At 48.2% G+C, this 23407-nt stretch overlaps 1 protein-coding gene across 3 annotated transcripts in view; it reads right to left on the bottom strand.

Moving 5' to 3' along the window:
* LOC149335834 (prolyl 4-hydroxylase subunit alpha-2-like) overlaps positions 1 to 23407 on the bottom strand; it is a 191192-nt gene that overhangs the window by 30462 nt on the left and 137323 nt on the right. For all 3 annotated transcript variants that reach the window (XM_089552398.1, XM_089552397.1, XM_089552399.1), the window contains exon 2: positions 148 to 390. In XM_089552398.1, coding sequence (XP_089408524.1) covers positions 148 to 344 — 197 coding nt within the window. In that variant the 5' untranslated portion in view covers positions 345 to 390. The remainder of the gene's footprint in view (positions 1 to 147; positions 391 to 23407) is intronic.

Raw genomic sequence — 23407 nt, 5'->3', positions numbered from 1 at the left:
ATTTCTTCTTGCATGTCTCTTGTGTCTTTACGCACATTTTAAGGCGAAAGCCTTTCGTGGCTCATGAGTGGCGTGAATGGAAGTTGTAGACAGAGTCTGTCCGCATCTTATTAGATGCCATTGCCCGAAGAAGCGAATGGTGCTCACCTGCGCAGGTACCCCAGCTTGGTCTCCATGCGATGCAGGAAGTCTCCGACCTTGTAGACCAGCCTCCGCTCGAGGGACACCAGGTCGTTCATGTGGGCCACAGAAGAGAATATGTGTCCGGCGCTCGCCGACTCGGGGCTGAGCAGGGACGCCACCCAGAGTGTCGTGAGCGACGCGAGGAGTAGCCGGCAACGCATCGCCGGGCCGGGAATGGGACGGTCCGCACGGTAGCCAGAGGAACGCCTGGATAAACAGAGTACACTTTCGTCAACCATCTTTCGCACAGCTATACCGAAGCACGGAAAGGGAAGTCAGGCAGGAATGTCACCTAAACCTCGTTAAGGAAAGTCTTTATGATCATCACCAGCAATTCGGGGCAAGCGCGTATATAGTGGGATACAACTCAAGAACTAAGCGTATTTTCCCCATCAAAGAACCCCCCTCCAGCCAGTTGCGTCGGCGCATTCTCATGAACCTGCTAGCGTGACAATGCAGGGAGGTGACTATCCCCTTTTATCTACCACTCACTGCATTCTGACACTAAGAGGGTCATGAGAATCGGCCGACGCCATTGGCTGGAAAGGGAGTCCTTTGACGGGGAAAAGCCGCTTCGTTCTTAAGTTGTATCCGCCGTTAGTTCCCTTGGCTGTCACCACGTGACGCATAGCTTTGAACATTGAAAAATAGCGCGCTGACATAATCCGTGACATAAGAAAGAAAGAGAAGGACCGAGAGGCTGGGAACAGGCTCTGATTGGCTACAAGGCTTAGAGACACTGGCTGAGCACTCCGGAATTCCCTAATTGCTCTGCAATTGCCGGCTGCCTCGGCTATAGGCCTAACTGATAATGACTGGTCAGGGCGCTTGTCAGTCAGTGAACCCGTTTTTGTTGTCTGTCGTGATTGGTCAACCGACAGACAGTCTTGCGCACGATGTTAACCGTCATCGTGCAAAGATGTCTTTCCATGAAGCACGCAAATATGCGCGTTATGACAATGGGAATGTATTTCTCCTTTCTTTTTTCAGTGCTCAAGATATCCCATCTTCAGCTTTTCGTGCATTAACTTAAATGCTCCGACAGCAGTAGTGCTAATTTGCTTCGTTGTATTTTTAACGTCTTTGGTTGGCCCGAAGCCACCGCCGTAATAACAGAAGCACAAACAAACAAAGGAACAAACAAGCAAAAAGAAATGCGTTGGCCCTTTAGTGCGATAGACCGCAGCAGCGGGTGCGGGGTATATACTGTACAGTTGCCTAAAATTCGCCAATCCGGTTTCTCACATGCCGTCTGTCTGGCACTTTGCCTGTTTTTGCCTTCATTACCTTGTACGTAATCATCAGCGTTTGTGTCCTAGAATTCTCAAAGAAGGAACAACGCAAACTTCCTTTCCACACTGATCTTGACTGCCAAGCGCCCTTTTTTTTTTCAGTATTCTATGGTTTTCCTTTGAGAGTATTCGCAGCACTGAAACCGCGTATACGTACACCACGCCCATGCAATCGTCGCGGATACCACAAACAATGCCGACGCGCTCGCCTCCGATACACGGCCTGGCTAGGAATGCGGCAGGTCTTAGGTGTAATTCCATTTCTTCTTCCGCAGTTGGCGACGCTCAGCGCTCGTGGAAAGGAAAAGTGGTCTCCGGCAAATACAACGACATTCGTCGGCAAACCGGGTGTGGAGGTGCGACACACGGCGCCAGTAAAAGCTACCGTGGATGTGACCGGCACACGGAACAGGTCCCAGCGCGCGCTGCGGAAGCGGAGCGGATCACGGAGGCCTAGGCTGCGTCGGCAGCAGAAACCGGCAGTGCGTCTTGCAGGTGTTGGCGGTCGGAGATAGAGAGATAGAAGATGAAAAAAGAAAAAGTGCTGGGAAGAAAAGCGAGGGCGTTGCAGTGTTTGAATGCAAGCGAAAACGAATCCCGTTATTTCCGTACTCTTCCGCTGTTTTCATTGAAGCTTTATGAAATCCGACCGAGAGCACGTGTATTGGACTTGAGTCGATCAGTCACCATATATTTGGTGCCGGAGAGTTAGTGGGCTGAGCGTGGTGTGAAATAGGGCACTCTGGCGGGCTAGTTGGTTCATATGAAGCGAACGAGTAAAAGTGAGCGAAGAGAACGGGACGAAAGGCACACACATATGCACAGACAGGGTTCAGATTAACAACTAATTTTTTTATGAAAACAGGTGGCTTACAAAGCCTATGAACACAACAAGAAATACACTAGCGCCGAAAAGTCTGCGCCTTGTCTGTGCTTATGTGTGCCTTTCGTCCTTTTCTCTTTGCGCAGTTTTACTCGTTCGCGTGTGTAAATCTGCTTGAATTCGAGAGCAATTGACGCCTTTTGCCGGAAAACGAAAATAATTCGCTCCAAGCATACTGTCAACGCCGCTGCCGCGCGAGACAAGGAAACGAGAATACAAGAAGAAAAATCTTCTTATGAAATGTTGAACATGCGCGAACGCGTGAAATTATACGAACATGCGACCTGCACTTGATCTCTGTTGTGTGACGTGTTCTGCAGCATGGTGACCGATATTTTTCACATCCTGTCTATACGCACACTATAAAGCCCCAGTAATTATCGCGTGCCATTGACTTTTTCTTTTCGAACACACACTTTCTAACTATAAACATTAAGGGGCATTGAGGACAACTACATTCAATTAATGCTCCTAATAAAAATCGATTTTCTGGCTTTCTATGCATGTCGAAGCTTGTCGGGCAGCAAAACACGCTGTTATTAATGAAAAATTGATGTAAACTTCTTCCCGCAAACATTCAAACACTTGACGTCTTCACCGTTTTGAAGTGAATGCTGGTTTAGCGTAGCCTCAGAGATCAGCGCAAGAAAATCGGAGTAGACGCAAGCATTTTGCTTGCGAGATCGTCCGCTGATGGCGACACCTCTGTATCGATTGTCTTTTTCCTGGCTTATAAAAGCTCCTTTTTTGGTGAGAGTCGTCTTTTAATGATTTGAACGCGTTGCCCTATTGACTGAGGACAAATTTCATTTGACCTCAGTGTCTATTCAAAATTTTTCCAGAAATATGCAATGCACTTTTGAGCTGCAACTGTCGTTCACTCATGGGAAGGGATTCAAAGTGGGGACTTCGCTGTGCTGTTTCCACTGCCTTTGTAGAGTGTCCAGCGCAACAAAGGTACAGTCGGCTTCAAAACTGTGCGCAATGCTCAAGCACTGCGAAGCGGACAGTAAACAACTGCAACTGCACTCTCCATACTTTCGTGCAAGCATTACCTCTCAAACCTACCGGCATTGTGTCGTTGTTTTTTTTTTTGGATGTGTGTAATGCCGTGAGCCGCTCGAGCAACTTCACTTGCAACGCTTGAAGCGTATAGCCCTTTTCTCCACTTTCCATTGACTGCATTACTCTGAAGGACGCGAGCCTCTAACATGTACGCTTAAGTGACCGAAGCCACGTCATGCACGACCATTTCCCACGCCTTGGCAGTCATTGGCTCCGATTCGCCCTAAAGAATACCAGCGTGACTTTTCTTCCGCCTATTTATCCAGTCAGCAGATTACGTAGTTCTCTTTCAAGGCGCAACGGCTGCCTCCTGGCAGACAACGCTGTCGATTCGGATTGAGACATCGCAGCGGACAGATCTGGTCTATTGTTCGGAAAAATCCAGTTCAACGCCGTGCGGCATCCGACATGAATCAATCTGAGACGATTCACCGTTCACGCAAGGACAACGGACGTCATGCGAGAGCACAATGGCGCGCTAGCTGGCGAGAGAAAAGGGTTGCTGTAGCGTCCACAGTGCTCAGCACTCTGTTTCTGGGGCAGTCGCTCCGTCGTCTCCGCTGGGGTCCAGGAGGCTTCATTGTCTGTTGTCATTTCACCGCTACCGCACACACTATTGTGGTCGGGGCGGCCTCAGTCTATAGAAAATTTTCGACATGAGCAAGCTGTTGATTCGGAGTATTTCAACAATTTAGGAGATATTCAGCATATATTTTCAGCACTGTTGTCGGGATGTGATGCTTGAAATGAAGTAAAAAAAAAGACATAGACATAGGCAAAATGCATTACACTCAACTGACAACCTGTGGTCTGTTACTGAAGAAAAACATTCGGTGGTGGCTGTGAGTAAGATGAAGTGGCAAACTTACCAAGCTAGCTCGATTAATGTAGCCACGCCTGGTGCGGTACAACAATAACTGGAAGTCATTGGGGGCAGCACTGGTCCTGCACCAGATTAAGGTCGACTGACTGTGGTCACGAGCCCAGCTTTCTTGAACATCACTTTCAATTGTGAAACAATTTTAATGAACCTATAGACGGGAACGGTACAATATTCGATGCGTAGCAAATTATTCTCTTTAATGTTTGTCCTGCGTTGTAACCGAGTAGTTAAGACTGCAATACCAAACCAGTTGAGTAAGTTTGTGACTACAGTTGAGGCAAATGTGGAAAATAGTGAGATACTGTTACGAACATATTGTCTGTAATGGTCTAATCTTCCGACTCGTAGCAAAATCTTGCTTTTAAAGATCGGCCTGCGCTACAACCGAATAGCAAAGACTGCCATAAAAAACCAATGGGGTACGTTTTTGAACATGCACAGGAAAGAAACTAGAAGTGTACCAAGGGGTGATCTGCGCCTGTATTGATTGTTATGGTGCAATCTGAAGATATACGAACGATTTTTATTCATAAACATTTTCCCCCTGAAAAAATTTCGTTTATGAATATATCTCAGCACGTCTGAAAAATTTGCTTTTTTTGCTTTATATTTCTTATCGACAAAGGTGTGAATGCGAGAAGAAATCGACAAAGCAACACAGGCCAAATTCATAGGTGCAGCTTTCGTTAAAAGTCAGCAGCCCAGAGAGATTCGCGTCTAAGACGCATAGTGAGATTTTGTAGCATCCTTAGAAGCCCTAACTTTCGGACAGGTGAAGACTAGAGTTCACTTCCCCTTCGGGAGATTAAGGTCTCTTACAATGCATAACGAATCACATAACACTGCTTAGAAGCAAACTCCTTGGACTCTGAACTGTAGACAAATGGTGTACACCATCCTGTTGTAAGCAGCTGAAGCACGCGCATGAACGAATCAGCCCAGACATTTCAAGGGATGGCTTCTATTTCTCCATATAATAAATTAATGTTCAATAGCGTAGTGTATTTAATTCCTTATTTTGACTTAATTATCAAGCACCGGCTCACAGCGTCAAGCAGGTGTTATTTAGTGGTCAGAGTAATTTAGCGGTAGTAATGCACGAAATCAAGTCTGTATACTTCAAACACATTAGGACGCACAAATTACAAATCGCACTGCTTCTACCTAGGCGAAGCGATTATTGGATGTAGCTAACTGATTAATTTCCGTATGTTCACTATGGAGGAGGAGGAGAAATAAGAGGAAAGGCACGGACAAGTTCACTATAGCTGGATGCAAGTCCAGAACGAAGCGGCAAATGTCCCTCCGGCCAATAGCGTCGACGGATTCTCGTGACATCGTGATCAATCCTCTTGAAACTGCTAGTGTGAAACCAGGGGCGGGAGGGGGGGGGGGGGGGGATGAAACGGATCAAATACGGTTTAATCAGATTAACCGGGGCGTCATCAAAATTGGTCGATGCCATTAGCCGGAGGGCTTCCTATGAGCGGGATCTGCTGCTTCTTTCTTGAGTTGTATCCGACTGTTGTGAAATCATCAAAAAGCAAGACTTCAGTCATAAATCACCAATTACCTTTCAACGGACTTGCCTGCTGTAAAACTTTCCTGAGCTTATAGTGAAAAAAAACACGGAAGTATTGCTTTCACGGCACTACATACTATGCTGTGCGGAACAAATTATTTAAGAAGCATAATCAAACGGAGCTGCGAACAGATTAATGAACGAAGGGGTGAACGATCAACTAAACAATGAGTGAATGGATAAGAAAGTATTAGTGAACCATACGCCTGCACCGTTAGCAGCATGGAAAAGTCATTGTTGTGCCGTCTACCAGTGGCATGGACGGTTGACTAGATCGGTTATCTAAACCGCTAGTGTTTCGTTTGCGCCTGGACCACGACGCGTAATTATCAACTTGTGGAGCTTCTTTACTACCGTGAGAACCGACCGACCTACAATTCACCTCTAGCATTTGCATTTGTACCTGTCTCTAAGCGTTATAACGCAAGGCAAAAAAGCAGCTAAACTCCGCACCCCTCAACAACCGGGCCACTCCTAAACTCCTCGTTCTCTCATCGTGTGGATGCATAGCCTTTCATGCTCAGCATCCACCTCCAATGAACCTCCGACAAACCGTGATGGCCACTTCCTGACCGCCACAGAAACAGCGAGTCGAGTACGCACGCACAACGTATCGAACCACGCTCGTACGTACACAGGACCACGCGTGCGCAGTTCCGCTCAATTACAGGGCCAACCATAGTGTGGTCGTGCACGCTCCCTACCGAACATGCAAGCAGTAATAGGCGCTACCCGCCCGCATAACGAGGTAAACACGCCGCGGAACCCGTACGCATACGCAGAGGTTCGCCTTTCCCAGCATCAAAGCGACCGATGCGCCACGCTGCCGCTAGCGGCCGCAGTGTGGCGCGTCGGTCGGATGGTCCTGCTGTTCTTCCAGGCATACCCCTGGGAAGAGTAGACGCAGCTCTTCGATCGTAGCGGTCTGTCACGTTTTGGGGTGTGCGCGAGCAGGTCTGCGCATGGCGCGCTCTGGGGGGTAGGAGCAGAGTTCCGACACCATTACGCCAATCAGACGCGGCCATCTTAACGGAGGAGTGTCCGGTTCACGATCGGCCCGACTGATCGCTTGTCTCATTGACTGCCCTTTGTTGTTGCTGCTGTTGCTAAGCCGTTTAGCCGCTTCGGTTTGACAGCCAGAGTAGTGCGCGTGTGGGGGGTCATCTTGTGTTGCTGCCGCTGGTCCAAAGTGCCTCTCGTCGTAACGGTTTTCTCTTGCAATGTCGTAGCTGTTTGCTTCGGCCGTGACGTGTTCGAGCATTCGGTTCGGGCGAGACGAGGTGGATCGCCATCGCGAAAGGGTTGAGATAGGCGCAGTCACTCCCAGACCAATTACCAAGACAATGGACGATGAATGGGCGGACTTCACTTTGATTGTGTACTGTTGTTGTCGTTGTCTTTGTTTTTGTTTTGTTGTGACCGCGGGGTCACTTCCTCGTCTGTTGACCTCCGTATCACAGGCTCCACGTAGAGCGGCATGGAGACTGTGTGCCACATGTTCTTTTAGACGGGATGAGCACCTGCGTGTATGAAGCTTTCATATAACCTGTTACTAGCAAACTAATTAGAAGAGAATAGTTCAAAATGCCAAATAAGGAGAGTTGTTAAATTTGGGATTTAAGGGTGTACACCCCCCGACAAAAGTCTCCAGGCCACAGCTGCTGTCAGTTGTAGTGAAATGAATGTTCCAAGAATTCTCCGTGTAGCGGGTCATTCAAAACACAAGGCAAGCACGAAGCTTCTCTACATCCAGAATAAACCTTCTGCTAGCATTTCAAAATTATTCGGTTTTTAATAGTGTCGTCCATTATGCAGCTGAATTCGAAAAGCCTTAGGCCTCAAGATGCTTGACCAAGACTGTACCTGAACGTTAACATTTGTTTCTGTCGCACAGTACATTTACTACGTCAAGCGCTTAAAACAGTTACAGAGAAACAGTAACACCATTAAGAGTTTTAGAGTGCGAATGTTTACCGCCTTACATCTTTGCTGTTGTACACAGGCTATGGAAGTGATCTTCTGGGTATCATGAAGCGAACAGCGTGGTCCGAGACACACATATTAGAGTGAAGAAGCAGATAACAGTGTTAGAAAAGGACGAAGATGTTGGTCTTCCGAGTGCGGTGCCAGAATCATTCAGACTTTTATGCGCGGACAAAAAAATACAGCTTCGTGTCTGCGGGCGTGGACACCTGAGGGACCTCGCGAAATTCGCTTTTTTTGAGTAGCTGGAGTGCCGAAGCGACAGAGGGTATCGAATCAATGCCGCGGTATACACCTCAGCTTCTTTTCGCGCACAAGAAGACAGCCAGGGAGAATCCATCTGGAAGTGGTACCCATCAGGCGTCGTTTCGTTAGTGGCAGGGTGAGCTCCTCCGTGCCGCTTTTTTGTTTCCTTGTAGCTGTGCGCCTTCCGCACAGGAACGGCGCCAGGATATCCTTAATGAAGTGGCGCGGCGAATTTTTTATAATTTTTTTGAGGGGGTAGGGAGGGGGTCAAATTTCGGTAGTCATGATGTCTATGTGGCACTGATCTTCATGAAGGTGGAGGAAATAAGGTGCACAAAATGCAGCGGCGAGAGCTTTTCGCACAAACTTTATATCTAACCAGTGAGGGTGTCGCATACGAGCTGCATTACAAGGGAACCTCCTGCTCGTCAGTGTCTCACGGATATGCTCGTCAAGCCATGTGTGACACGGCATATTCGCTACCCGACGCTTCCTCTTGGCGCCGTCATTACTCTTGCAGATATTCTTGTTGTCATCCGTCAAGTATTGCACCCAGTGGCTATCTTCCGGCCAACCAATATGCGCTGTCGCCGTGAGGTAGGCTATACTCTACCAACGTGAAGGCGCTTGATGTGACTAGACTGCTTCGGGGCACGCACGAGACACGCTAAGAGGTGACAGCCAGGAAAAAAACTGCTTCTAAAAGGTACGGACCTCGTTGTCCTGGGAGCCAACCCGTACAAGATGGCCTGGATGGGGTGAAAAGAGACGAGCGCTCGCAGGGAAGCGACACAGTGGAGAAGGCGGAAAATTGGTAATTGCGATGGGAAGTGGCCGTCGCTTTAAGCGGTTGAGCTGCCCCGCACTGAAAGCACCGATAGGTTGCCGCTTTGATGCCAACCTTTTCGGACGGCCAACGCGAAAGCAAACATTACAGTTCCCTCTTGAAGCGCCAGATCTCTGCCGTCGGCTGTTTCAATCTGGAGTCGCGTTCTTGGACCTCGCTATAATTACGCCGTGCTTGGCATTCGGGTTGGTCCTCGGTTCTGCAGTAGGGGTGCTTGCCGGAAGTAGAAATTTACATCCGGTTGAGATGGTAATGCCTGGGAAAACTGGTGACGTTCGCATCACGGTCCTCTATGTTTATATAGTTGTTCTTCCGTTCGGCTGCCTGCCCTTACGTGTTTCAGTTTATTCGAATCCGCCGCCGCGGTGGCTCAGTGGTTATGGAACTCGGCTGCAGACCCCGAAGGCACGGATTCGACCCTGGCCGCGGCGGTTGAATTTCGATGGTGGCGAAATTCTAGAGGCCCGTGTACTGTACGACGTCAGTGCACGTTAAAGAACCCGATGTGGTCGAAATTTCCGAAGCCCTCCTCTACGGCGTCCCTCACAGCTTTAGTCGCTTTCGGACGTTAAACCCCATAAACCATAAACGAGTTTATTCGAATCGGTCCAGGTATACTTCAGCGTTTGTGAGTGCTTATTCCTACTTTAGTAATACGTTCGCGGTAAGATTTAACGGCGCTGTATGAAGCGAAACACCTTGGGCACTCCGACTGAGAGGTAAATGAATGCACCACGGTCGCTTCAACCCCTGGGATAGGAAAATAAGTCATTATAATAACCTTCCCCTTAGATCAGAGCGCCCTGTTCCACTAATTCTCTGTGTCTATTTACTGATTTCTAATTTCTGAAAACTGATTACCGCAAGACTAAATAACTATAGTATTCTATCGGCCTTCGTCACTAATCCTAAAATTTACTTTCGAGAATCATGGCTCTGAGCGGCCTGGCGACACTTTCTGGCAACTATAATGCAGAGCGCTGGATACGAAGCCAGGTCAAACTGGCAGACACAGGCAGGAACACACAGAGAAAGCAGCGTAGAGTTATAATTAACCTAAAAGAAAGAAATAGAAGGAAATAATTTTATGTATATCAGCTTTTTGTTTTCTGGAATATAGCTATCTTTCGGGTACATTGACACCCAACCCAAAGGAAATCAAATAAGTAAATACCAACCGCTTGTATAGTTTTCCTCGTAACCTCACGTACCGCGCTACCGGAAGGGTCGGCTCCCGGAGACAGGCAAATCACATGTGCAGTGCGGCTGGCAGATTAACTGGAACGTGATCGGTGTTCCGAGTGTGCGCAGTGTCTTCCACTACCACAGCAGCACTCATCGACTCTGAAGAGATCCCGTTTGCACCCGCCGGGTTGAGAACCAATATTCTCCCTCACTGACGACTTCCGCACGCATTACCGTCGGTGCCCTTTGAAGTGCAATCACACCTGAGCACCGCACGCGCGCTCATAGACATTAACCGCCTGCCAGCCGCGTTCTAGTGACGTTGCATATGGTACAAATACCGTACTGCGCGCGCAGTATGTCGGACTATTCCAAGAAGATAAAAAAGAAATGGTCGACGGTCTACCCTGGGGTATTGAACAAATACGCCAGGGCATTGACGTCCGCCACACATATTTCCTCTGCACGGGCGCGGGCTTTGAGTGGCAAGCTCCTCTCGTGTAAGGACGTGATGCAACGGCTGACCTCTAACGACGCGATCTGGCTCATTATCAACGGGAAACGAATTCGTGCTTGACCCCGGCCAACCGCGTCCATGCGCCGTGCGTCCCGGACGGACGTTGAGAGGCTGGCGCCCTGCCTGGTTTTGTTTCGCGTAGTTATTTTTTGTTTTTTGCCTTTCCCGGCTGCCGAGGCTCGCTCTTTCATATTCATTCGCTTGACCTGGCCCCGTGCTTCGCGGCTTCCTACTACGGCAATCGCCGTTTTACTGCTTTTTTTTTCTTCGCGCGCTGTTTAGGTCGTATAAGGACAGAGCCAAAATATTTTCTTTTAGTACCGGATTCCTCGAGAGTATTAAAACGTGTGTTGATTTTGCCAGTAAAGCTGAAACCTTGACTACGATGGTTGGCAAGAAGTATGGGGCACATGGCCAGGTGGCGTCATTTTATCGAAGGCCGAGTTCACAAAGCTGTCGAAGCTTGATGGTCGGCGCCGTGAATATTGTAATCGGTCGCTGGGCATGCATCGGTTAACAACTAATCTTTATCATTAGCGAATAAACTTAGATTCGGCTCCTGATAAGCTGACGCTAGTTGTACAGTCCATAGCGGCCTTTGGTTTTACGGTCAATGGGTGATGATTGACGAGAGAGAGAGAGAGAGAAATAAAAGGGTCTTAAATTATCCAGACTTTCTTCCTTTCTGCGGTGCGATCAAGAAGTGGCGGTGATAGCCAGCCCCCGGTCTATGAATATGGGGTTATTTTTCATTCTTTTACGAAGACCTCACCATATGAAATACTCCTTCTAGGTGATATCGCCGCACCAGGTATATTATTGGGAGGGTTACAGTCGCCGTGGCTCGCATGGTTGAGGTTTGCCTGGATAACATTATCTTGGATCTAGGTATACGTGCTTTTGTGGATAATAACCTTATCTTAGATCCAGGTATGCTTATTTGCGGATAGCATGCTGTTGACTGCTATCCAGATAACCCTTAAGACGAGGAACAACGCGGGTATTTTCGGTCACGAAGCAATACGCTGCCAATGCCGTCGCAATTGAACCTCGAAGTCCTTCGCAGAGTTATGGCAGTGAAAACTGTGACTTTGAGACCATTGAAGGCACACAGCATCGACGTCGGTAACTGTATAAATATTTAATTGCCGAAGTTACCCGTACGCCTTTGGTGACATTTCAGCGCGCTCCCAATTAACTGCAATATATACCGCACCTCCACCCCAATTTCCGTTTACTTGCGGCGCAACTCTTGAAGTAGCATAGACAACTAAATCTTGGGTGCGTGTTTTCTTCTTTGTAATGAGGCGTAAGACATTATCATACATGGATTACCACGTGGTGTCCTCCTACGGCCGCTATACAATTTATAATCGAAATTCTTTTTCATGCTGTTTAGGTTTCGGTTTCAACAGCCGAGCGATGGCTGTGACGTCAAAGAAAGGTTACAGGTCACGTGAGGCATGAAAAACTGCAATATAATCGGTGCTTCTACATACGTCGTCATTCCGGCTCTTGAGAAAGGCTGGCTTTAGCACTGTAGTGACTTAAAACGATGAAGCTGCGATTAAATCGCAGATTTTCCGTGCCTCACGTGACCTATCACCTCTTTTTGATGTCACATCCATCGTTCGGTTGAAACCGAAAGAGCATGAAAGAAAAATTCGATTATAAATTATTTAGCTGTCGTAGGCGAATACCTCAAGGTGATTCATGCATAGTAGTGTGTTCCGCATCATTGTAGAGAAGAAAACATGCCACCAAAGTTAGGTGTGTATACTCCTTTAAAGCTAGCTCTAGTAGCCTGTGCCTCACTATGCTATCTCTTGCACTCTAAACACGAATATATATGGGAGTAAAAACGAAGTAAGCATATGGTACATATTCGTCTCAACGGGGCCAAGTCCCTCACCGATCGCCCCGCATGACTGAACGCGAAACGAGCCCTTTTGGCCTGCTCCAAGTATAGGCGCGCTAAGCAAAGCTTTGCCGCACATGCAGAAACAATCAAGGTTCTACGTGGAGCCTCCGTCGGCGGCTTATGAATGAACTAATGCGCCTGACGGCGTTGATGAAGTGGTACGTACTACATGGAGCGATGGCCAAGCGGCTGATGCCCTGGCCACAAGCGATGTTTCAGGAAGCGGGAAAGGCTTGATATTCCTTGATGATTGATGCCCGAGCCAGCCGCTCACGATCTCTGAATATGCATAGAACACGTGCGGTTAAAATTAGGACGGGAAGCCCACACCATTTTATTCCTGAAGCCCATATGCTAAACCGCATGCATGCTTGGACTGTGTCCTGTGGGTCAGCCATTTTTAATGAGGCGCCGGTACATGGTTGCTTCGGGATGTTGGACTATTTAGCAAATGAAGCGTGGGATTATGCACCCGGAGACAGCAGCGCTGTGATCAGCACAGCGGCGCTTAAACTATATCAGAAACCACTCTCGCCGGTATCTCCTAAACTGGAATGAGTACGCATCGCTGAATAAACAGACCAATAATGCGGTTGAACTAGTCGGGCACTTCCGTCCGATAACCAGGGCAGTTCTTCAAGTTGGCCTGGAACGCATATTAATCTTTGCACTTCCTTTCTCTTCCTCCTCTAGATGGAACTGCATGTAAGCCTGGAAACCTAACGCAACTAAACCACTCCTGTGGTCCAACAGCTATTAATTTGCGTTTGAGAAGGAGGTAACAGGTTTTATATCGTGCCGCAGAATCCTCTTTTTTCTTCTGTTGTGCAGACGAAATGATAAAGCGTCCATGTCGTGAGATCTCGATTCAAGTTTAAAGTACCTTAATGGGTACGAATATAGTATACAGAGCACTCGACTTCATACGTAGCCCGTTAATGAACTGTTCGACGGGAAACGAGATTAGTTATTACATGAAGGGCGGCTGACCACACATGGGGCCAGGCTGGAGGGAAGCGGATTGACAACGGTTTTACACTTAAACACGGTCTTGTACGCGCAGTTGACTACAAAACTTCATGGAACATGGCAGTCGTGGAAAAGAAAACTATCTTCTGGGCGGTTGCAGCTCCATTCGTTGGTCACGAGCTGAAGCGCAGACAACTTAGGTCAATTTTAAATACGCAGTACATCCATATATGTCGCGAGAAATCTGACCACCTTCTTATTGGTGGTGATCCTTCCTGACGTGTGGCATGGCGCCAAATGCAGAACCAATTATGGACATCAAATGTTGAGGATTCTTTGCCCACACTTCTAAATCGCATAGTAAATGAAACTAATGCTGACATATCTGGCATATCACCAAGCGTGCAAGGTTCATATAATGTGATAGACTAACTCATATGATGATGTGATACACTGACTTCTTTTTTTTCTTTGCCATGTTGCATAACTCCTGCACAGGTGCCATCAGAAGTAAATGGAATGCAATATTAACGAAAAAATTTAATCATTGCCTCTCCAATTCATGCATTCCTGAATGCATATGTGCAACCTAATTGTGATATGCGAACTGCACTGTGCACCAACAAACATGGACCATTATGCTTTGGATTTCAAGAAATTAAATTTTTTTTGACAAAGTCGCCTTCCAGTTACTTTTGACGGCGAGTGTACGTTTTCATCCTAGTATGTTGTACTTCCTTAGCCGCACGTTTCTGTGCTGCCCCGTGTGCTAAGCGGTCAGAGCTCCTCAAGCTATTTCTCACAGCTTTTACCTGTCCTCTTTGTAACTTTTTGTTGCGGGATAAATTTGATTTGATTTGGTTTGATGACTAACGGTGTTTAGGATGCGGACGAGATTAGCCTTAAAACGATTATGAGGTCAGATGTCACACTGTCTGTGCTCCGTGGAGGAAAAAGAATTGCATCTCCTGCATCCCTTCAGAGGCAGCAACAACGACAGCAACAACAAAGTATATACTCTGCGCTTTCTGTGAACTCTTTGCGACCGACAATGCACGCGCGCTCTCACGTCTCCAGCTTTCTGCCGCATTAAAAGAGACGGCCAAGTCTGACAATCTCACTCGCGTGGAAGTTTATCGTGGGCATAAACTCAGTCTGGGTAAGGCTCACGCGCACATATTCTATATACATATATGCGTCTGCAGAGAAAACAAGGTCGACGGTAGCATGCGCGTGACACACACAGGCACTCCCGTTAAATTTGCGTCACGCACGACGTGCACTGTACGCTGCACATCACGACATGGCGTGCGCCGGCCGTAGGGCGTACCTGTGTATACAGTGCGGACTCATCGCGTACGTATACTTCGTCCTTAAGAAGACCCCGCGGCTTCGCACACACATGCCATCGTCGCACGCGCGTCTCAGCGTGTGCTCGTGCCCCGCGCTGCCCCTTGCGTGCACGTTGCCGTCCGTCGGTTGTGGCCGAGGTCGTTCCAGGTATTCACGGTCCCCTCCCTCTCCCCCTCAGGGGTGCTGTGTTCTCTTCCCCCCCCCCCCCCCCCCCCCCTCTCTTTTTCTGCTTAGTGTTCCACTTTTTTTTGGCCGGCGTCCCTTCGCCCCTGAGCGTCGCCGGATGTCGCTGGACGGGCCTGTGTATGGGGTAGCAAGAACGCCAAGGCCGCCCGGACCATCGCTCGGGGGGGATCTGTACAGGGGACCCAAGGGGCGGGCGATGGGATGCCTACTTCGGCCAGCCAGCCAGGTAGCGCACAAGGTGACCGTGTGTGTAATGCACCTTCTCTGGAGTTGAGATGCGACGGGCCGGCGCCATTTAGGCGCTTGGCCATGGACGCATCTGAGGATGAGGTTCGACTGGTCTGGGAATTAGGCTGGCTCTACTGCTCGGTAGCGTTCAGATTTGTTTGAATTATTAATTGCGCTGCGTGCGTATGCTTAATGAGGCAAACCTGTCGATTAGCCAGGCCTTGGAAGCAACATCTTAATTATGAGAAAAGAGTGTGAGCCAAGGACGTCCATCCATGTCGAGTAAGAGAAACAAACAAAAAAAAACCCTCCTAGACTCTTCATCCTCGACACGGGAGATTTGAAACCGATACTGTCTCGCACTCTATCCCCTAGTGGTCTGTGAGTGCACTAACTCCACTGTTGCGTCGAATCACTTGAGCATACCAAAATCTGGGCCGCCGATTGGAACAAGACTAGGAAGTCAGCAAAGTGTCACGCCGTCTTTGTGGCGTACAAACTGCTCAGCTCTGGTCAAAACATGAATGCAGCGACGAAATAAAACTTTCACGCGCCCCCTATAGCTGACTTCTTAGCTCATAGGCGGCGCTGCTTACTCTTAACCCGTGAAAACTTGGCAGTGTCATCATCATCAGCCTGATTACGCCTACTGCAGGGCAAAGACCTCTCCCTTGTCTCTCCATTAGCCCGTTCCTTTGCCAGCTGTGGCCACCGCAAACTGATTTTCTGCTGCCCCTTCCTACGCTTGCCTTCTCTTGGAATCCACTCCGTTACCTTTAAGGACCTAATTTACTGCAGGAGTTCCGTAACTGGTGCGAGAAAAGATATCTGGCCGGAGTCAACACCGCATACACCACTCAGAAAGTGGCTCCTGAGAGGACGTTACAGTTTTTTATTGCGAAAGCAATACTACTTGCACTTTCACGCCTTTGCCGTGCCGCGGCGGTGATCACCAAAGCAATACTACTTGCCCTTTCACGCCTTTGCCGTGCCGCGACGGTGACCACCATCGTGCCGCGGCGGTGACCAACATTGACCTTCATTTGACCTTGACTGCATTAGATAGGATTAGATTAGATTAGACTAGAGTAGATTACATTGGATTGGATTGGATATGAGTGGATTAGATTGGAATTGAGTGGATTGGGGTGGATTGGATTGCATTGGATTGTATAGCCGATGCATCACCACAAGTCTAACCACAAGCTCCACCACCAGCTACACTACCAGCTGTAGCATGGCGTAGGTACGGATATTAAGGCGGAAGCCTTTAATGTCTCATCGTTGTAAGCAGGAGTTGTCGACAGAAAATGTCACGCTTTTCAATTGGTGGAAGCGGTCGTGACGTCAAAGTGCGCGAATTTCAAACGGGGCCAATTGTACTTTGGCTAGTAACGATGCAACCAATTGAAGGGATCGTATAGTGATGCTCCAATTAAGTGGGACTGAGCTTAGTTAATTGCTTAATTACCCAATTAGCCTCATTAGCTTTACTAGTCAGGCCATATAAATAAATAAAACCGATTAAGAAATTGGTCGAGCTCAGAAATCGAACCCCGGTCTTTGGCGTGAGAGACGAGCATGCTATCCACTCCGCCATGCCAGCTCGATGGTTTGGAATGAACAAAGGCGCGTCTAGTGAATACAGTGTCTTCACTAACTCTCATCCTCCTTCATTCCCTTCCGGCGAGGTTTAGGTGTCCACCGAGAAATGAGAGACAGATACATTTCCTTTCCTCAAAAACCAATTTACCGACGAGCGAGGCGTAGAACCGAATGGGCGATGGCGTTCTATGGACTCCTTGGCAGCGTTGGAAGACGCTGTCGCGTTCCAGCTTTAGGGGCGAAGCTTAACATCTTAACCACACATCAGTGACCACACTTAAGGTCAAAATCTTCTTTCACTCCCACTTCCTCCCTTCCTCTACGGTGCGGTTCAGGTGTCCACCGAGATGACAGAGAATTACTGCACCATTTCCTTTCCTCAAAAAGCGTTGCGTTCAAAGGGCAAGGCATCGCGCCGAACGGGTGGTGGCATTCCGTGGACTCCCTGGCAGCGCTACAACGCGCTGTCGCGTTCCACTCCTAAAGGCGAAGCTTAAGCGTCATTAATTAGCAGTTAATTAGTATTCAGTCATTAATCAGTAATTAACCATTAATTAGTGATTTGTCATCACTTAGTAATTAGTACTCAATTATATGTGACGCCACCAGTGCCACAGAAACAGCGAAGGTGGTGCGGAAAACGCTTCCGCCTCTACCCACTTTAGACAGTCAAAGTGCCCCCTGAATTTTTTGCTTTCGCAATTACCGGGCTTAACCAAGCTAAGCCACAGCGAATTTTTTTTCTTGCTGCTGCTGGTTCGCTGCGCTTTGGCTTCTCGATGAAGACCTTCCCGTCTACGTGTCAGAAATGAATTAAGTCGATCGTTGCGCAGTCGGCTGGCAGCGTTGCTCGGAACGCCCCAGTTCACACCTCAGATAGTGGAAGCGTGCCGCGCACATAACAGCGAGGCGCCCACGGGTTTTCAACACGACCGACCAGCGTTTATGTCGAACAACTCACGACCTCCGATCATCGGTCACGTTTTGATTTAAAATTCTGAGGGCGATAACAGTCGCCGACCTCTCACTGCCCCGCAAGAAGAGGGCGAGGGGTCTGTCGCTCTTCCTTACGGGCAACTGCTGGCTTCGATGAAAAGATTTCCTCCGAAGTTCACCCTGCTTAGAACACGCATGCTGAGCACATGAACAGGCAGCTAGGAGAAGATGGTTTATAGTTTTATGGTGGTTTAACGTCCCGAAGCAACTAAGGCTATGAGAGACGCCGTAGTGAAGGGCTCCTGAAATTTCGACCGCCTGGGGTTGCTTATCGTGCACTGACATCGCACAATACACGGGCCTCTAGAATTTTGCCTCCAAAGAAATTCAGCCGCCGCGGCCGGGATCGAACCCGCGTCTTTCGGGCCAGTAGCCGAGCGCCGTAACCACTGAGTCACCGCAGCGGAGTAAGCTGTCCTGCAGAGCACTTCCTTTTGTAGAAGGGGGTGCGCTAGAGGACAGCTCACTCTTTTTTACTCCTCTCTGTTTAAGTGTAGTAACTTAACTTCGCTCTGTGTTGGTAAACTGCTTGCAAGCGCTCACTCCCCTATGAGGCCGAAACCTGGAGGCCAACTAGAAAATGCGAAATAAATCTAAGGACAGCAAAGCAAGCAATGAAAATAAGAGAATTAAAGGAAATAATATATATGGGCAGAAAAAAAAAGGAGTTTTTATTGGAGTTATTTAGAGTAAACAATATCATGGCAAAAATCAAAATGGAGAAATGGGTTTAGAAAGACATGTGATGTAAGATACAGATAAGTGCGTCTGTCAGCCTAAAAATGTGGATTCTAAGGAAAGAAGAACATAGCCGCAAGCGGCACGAAGTCTGTCTAGAAGGCGAGATGGAATATTTTCCTGGACAGAATGTTCATAGTTGGCGCAGGTGAGGGCACTTACACAGTATTGTGAGAGGTCTTTGTTGTGCAATGTGTGCAAGTGAGCTGACAATGATGACGCCTTCAGCCTACATAAGGCGAGGCCTAAATTAAAATTGAATGAAGTCTCTGATATTAATAAAATGCAAACTTTCAAATTATATTTCAAATATTTTTTGTCGTATGTGGGACAGTTCAACTATAAAAAAAACCATAATTCATGCCAAGCGCTATCTGAGTTTTGTAAGTTGTACGCTTTGTTTACGTTTTGTAGGTATGTTGCTTTTCCCAGAACAAAATTTCTTCGGTCCTTTTATAGCTGATATGGAGGGCATCAAATGACCCCAGCAACAAATAACGAAATCCATCAGTGCACATTCGACCACCCCAAGTGGTCGAAATTTTCGGAGCCCTTCACTACGGCGTCCCCCATAGCCTAAGCCACTTCGGGGCATTAAACCCCCTTAAACCATAAACCAGATCAGGTGTACGCGTTGGAACACGTGTTACCTTATTAACAGCAGTGCATAAAGGACACTCGACTGAAGTTTTAGTGAACAAAATTTAAAAACAAAGTAGAGAGCGTTTCGTCAGTGACCTGCAATAACAGTGTCATAATTAACGGCGCTCACTTCAGTCCGTGAAGATTCATTAATTTTTTTTCCCTGAGCTAGTTCGTGACTGCTCGCTCTATAACGGATAACCCTAAAACAGCAAGATATACCCGCAAATGCCACACTTGCACGCACGAACTTCCACGTTCGAAATGCATGATTTAAAACGCCAAGAACGCTACATGCGGGCTGTTTCACGGAACCCCACTCTTCTCCAAGACTGCCCCGTGCAAGGAACAATGATAGCGGAAGCTCAGGGAATACGGTCTCGAGCACGGTCTTTCGAACCGTCGGACGACAAACAATGAAGTTCAGTAAAACAGTAAAAACAAAAGCGCAAGCTTTGTTGTTTCAGAGCGATGCTAACATGCGTTTCTTTGTTCTCTGAGTCAACAAATGTAGTGCGTTTACGTCGTCTGCGAAACCTCGTAGGTCACCGCGGAGTGAAATAAAGAAGACAAAGAAAGCAGCAAGAAGCAAAACTAAATCATGAAAATACGTTTAGAAAAAGTAGAGGGCTGCGGACTCCAGCTTGGCAAATGCGTGCAGCCTTGTGGGGGTAGTGCGCTAGCCAAGTACAAAAGCTACCACATAATAGCGTGGTGCTGTGTTCAGGCTTCAACGCCTTAACTTATGTCGTCTGCTCTCCAGGAGAAAAGCAGACGACGCCACAAAGATGCGGAATGATGCGAAAGTGCTTCGGCAAGTTCATGCACACCGCAACAGCGACCAGTAAAACATGTTACATGTGCAACAGAATATACAATTTGTACCGCCCGGTACATTCTGTTTATGTTGGCGGTCATCAAGCGAACTTCCCACTCTGTGTGTGGTCCATCAACCGAAGCCGATCCTACAATCAACTCGGCCGTAATACCGACATATTGGTTGCTCTTTTTTATTACTTATTTTGGCTCTACGCATGGGTACGTTCAATTGCTCCCGCTCAGGTTGTCAGGGCTATATGTCGACAACGCAAACCCCATCATAAGATTACCGGAGTAGTACGACGATGTGCACCTTCCGTTAATGGACGGCGCCATTTTCTGGGTTAACAACGTGAACATACGTTGCCGAACTCGGTCTGCGATAATATCGGTTACTGACGTGGTTTGATCTGCTGTGTATAACATGGGTGGTTAACGCTTCCTTCAGTAAGCCGGTTGCAGTAATAGCTGTGTAAGCAGGGCCCTTCGATCTAGCAAAAGACACTAGTATGCGTAACACACACACAAAAAAAGAAAGTATCATCATAGCCGTCGGTGGTTAAGGGCAGCGGCTGCTTTGGGGAGGTAAATGACGATATGGTTACGATATGATGGTGACCGGTTTTCAAGGTAAATAACTATTTGCCTGTTGCTACAAAAGGGACAAAAAATCGACAACACGATGCTGGCAAAAGGTCGGACGACTAGCCTTGGCCTGTCATTTGTCCCCCTTTTTTTTACATTGCTTAACTCTGGCTTTCACACGCAGCAGTAGTTCTGTGACTATGACGGCAGGCTGCTGATGAGCACGAGGTCCTGGGTTCGATCCCCGCCTCTGTGGCCGCATTCTGATTCAGACGAATGCGAAAACACCAGGGTACAGTGCGGCCCCTTGCAGAGGCGAAGGTACGACACCTTACAAGAGGTCTAAATTAATCCGGTGCCCTCCAGAACGACTCCTCTTTCTGTCGATTTTGTTTTCACTCTTTCCTTCGCCCCTTCCCTCAAAGTGTGGTTCCGGTGTCTACCCAGAGTGAGACAATTACTGCGCCTTTCCTTCTCTCATAAAAGATTTGCACTAGCACTTTCTGAAAAGACGAGGTACTGAGCCATCGAAAACAAGTCAACTAAAACAAAATTATTCCGAAGCCTTTCACCACGGTGTACTTGACGGGTCAAAATCTAGCCATGGCACGTAAAAATCAGTCATTTATCCTCTCTTTTCCAAGGAATCATCGCGGGCTTCGCCTCTTAGCAACTCAGTCTCACGACCACGGTCCTAGGAGTACCGCTCACGACGGTATACGCGATGTCCTCATGCGGCGCGGGTTTGACTTTCTGATTTTTTCTCCCATCCATCCCAGCTGACGCATAGGCGACGGTATATACTTAGCGCGTCGGCAAGAACCACGCTTCTTTTAATGCCGCTACGAGGCGAACCTTGACGGGGAGTCGCGCAGAAGCGCGAGCAGCATAGCAAGCAAGGTCGTGACGGTGGAAGCACCGGTTACGATGGCTCTGTCGTCCAAGCTCACTAGGATTCAGCTGTTGCATGTGGACGTAGTGCGTTCCCACAGCGCACTTATTGCGCCAGCAGCATGAGAAATGCAAAAAAAAAGCATAAAAAGAAGAAAAGTGGCGCCCACTTGGGAACGGGCGTACGCATCTCATTTCTGGTTCCTGGAAGAGCTCAATGTGCTGTCTACACCGCTGACACCGTTACGAGCGGAGAATGGGCGAAACTGTTTCGTTGGCTTCTTGCTCGTTGAGGAGAGATAAAAAAGATGAGTATTGGCAGTGTCGGCGCCGTTGGGACGGCATATATCCGACAGATACGCCGACGCGCAATGTGGTGCTAGATAATGAAGGTGAGATTATTGGCTCCAAAGTAGTTGTCTTCGGGAGCTTATGGAAATGAGAGCGAGCTTGTACAAACTGGTCAATGGTGCTGTAGTGCTTAGAAGCGAGTCGCCGGGGCGATCTTTGCCCTTTGAGAGTAGATTGCCTTTAATGCATACGCTACAGGGCGTACTAAGTGGGTCTGGAAAATGAGGAAGGACTGCTTATATAAGCTCGCGAAAGCTGTGAACAGGTGATGTCTTATTTGTTGGCCAGGCCTTTGGAAATAATGATGATTACGTACGAAAGGAAAAAAATCCATTCACGCATATTCGCGTCGCATATCATCAAAGCGCTCACGGGCGATGCGTTGTTCAACGCAAAAACAAGAAATAATGGCGAATGAGAAGAATATCTCGCTTACTCTTCGGTACGTTCTAACGGCGCGCTCATGATCACGGACGTTAGGGGACAGGACACGAGTATTTTTTTCTTGCAGAACGCCGAACTCGCACTCGAGACGCGTTCACCCGCGTTCCCTTCAAATCAGGCGAATGTCACAACCCGATGAGCACTGAACCTCTCCTGGACGTCCCGCAGACATCCTGAACATCCGCAGGACGTCGAAGGGAGTTCCAATGCCCATCGGGAACGTACGACTACCCCGGTTGCGCTGTGCAACTTATCACTGTTTTAAAGCGATGGCGTGAAGCCCGTGTCGCGGAAAAGCTGGCGTCGTTGGTTGCGTCGTTATAAGCAACCTAGGCGGGCCACATGGGTCACGTGACCTTGTGGCGTCGTCACAACCTGCCCACCGGATTGTGAGCACGCTGCACACTCTGGCAGTTAATGATTAGTCGCGAGAGGTTGCTCGGGAAGAGCAACCTGGTTTGCGCAACTTCTACCGGTGGCTGCACGTGCCATCGCAAGGCAGTGGCGATCGCCTGACTGCTGCACCCCTGGTCGAGGAGTGGTGTGAGGACTCCCAGGGATTTCTGATAATAAAGTAGAGGATGGCTGATTCAGCATATATGGGCATTAAACACTTAACGGTATCGCGTGATACCCTTAAAGGTGCTCTGAAGAGGAATCTGAACTCGTCTTTTTAACCGCCGGAACTCAATCAACACATTCCGAGCATTCTCAGAAATTTCGAATTAATGTCCTGTGCGGCCGATTTCCATAATTTAAATCGGATTAAACGTCCTAGCTCTCGCCTTTTTTCGAACTCGTCGCAGACGGCACGAGGAGTCAACTAACTTTTCAGCAAGTCCCGTGGCGGCTTGCCGCTCTGCCATCGGCGGAGTGATACGTAGCGATCGGCGAAAGCAAAGTGTCCACGCGTATTTTCATTTCCGTGTGCCTAATTTGTGGCTATGTAGCCTCTGACTGGATCTATTTATTCACGATAGCCTAAAAAAAAATAAGAGCGAATGCGAAGCCGC

The sequence above is a fragment of the Amblyomma mixtum genome, chromosome 7, assembly GCF_055824585.1.
Source record: "Amblyomma mixtum isolate Tamu chromosome 7, ASM5582458v1, whole genome shotgun sequence".
In the NCBI taxonomy this organism is placed as follows: domain Eukaryota; kingdom Metazoa; phylum Arthropoda; class Arachnida; order Ixodida; family Ixodidae; genus Amblyomma; species Amblyomma mixtum.
The sequence above is the reverse complement of the archived record's forward strand: the minus strand, read 5'-3'. Positions and strand labels throughout refer to the sequence as shown.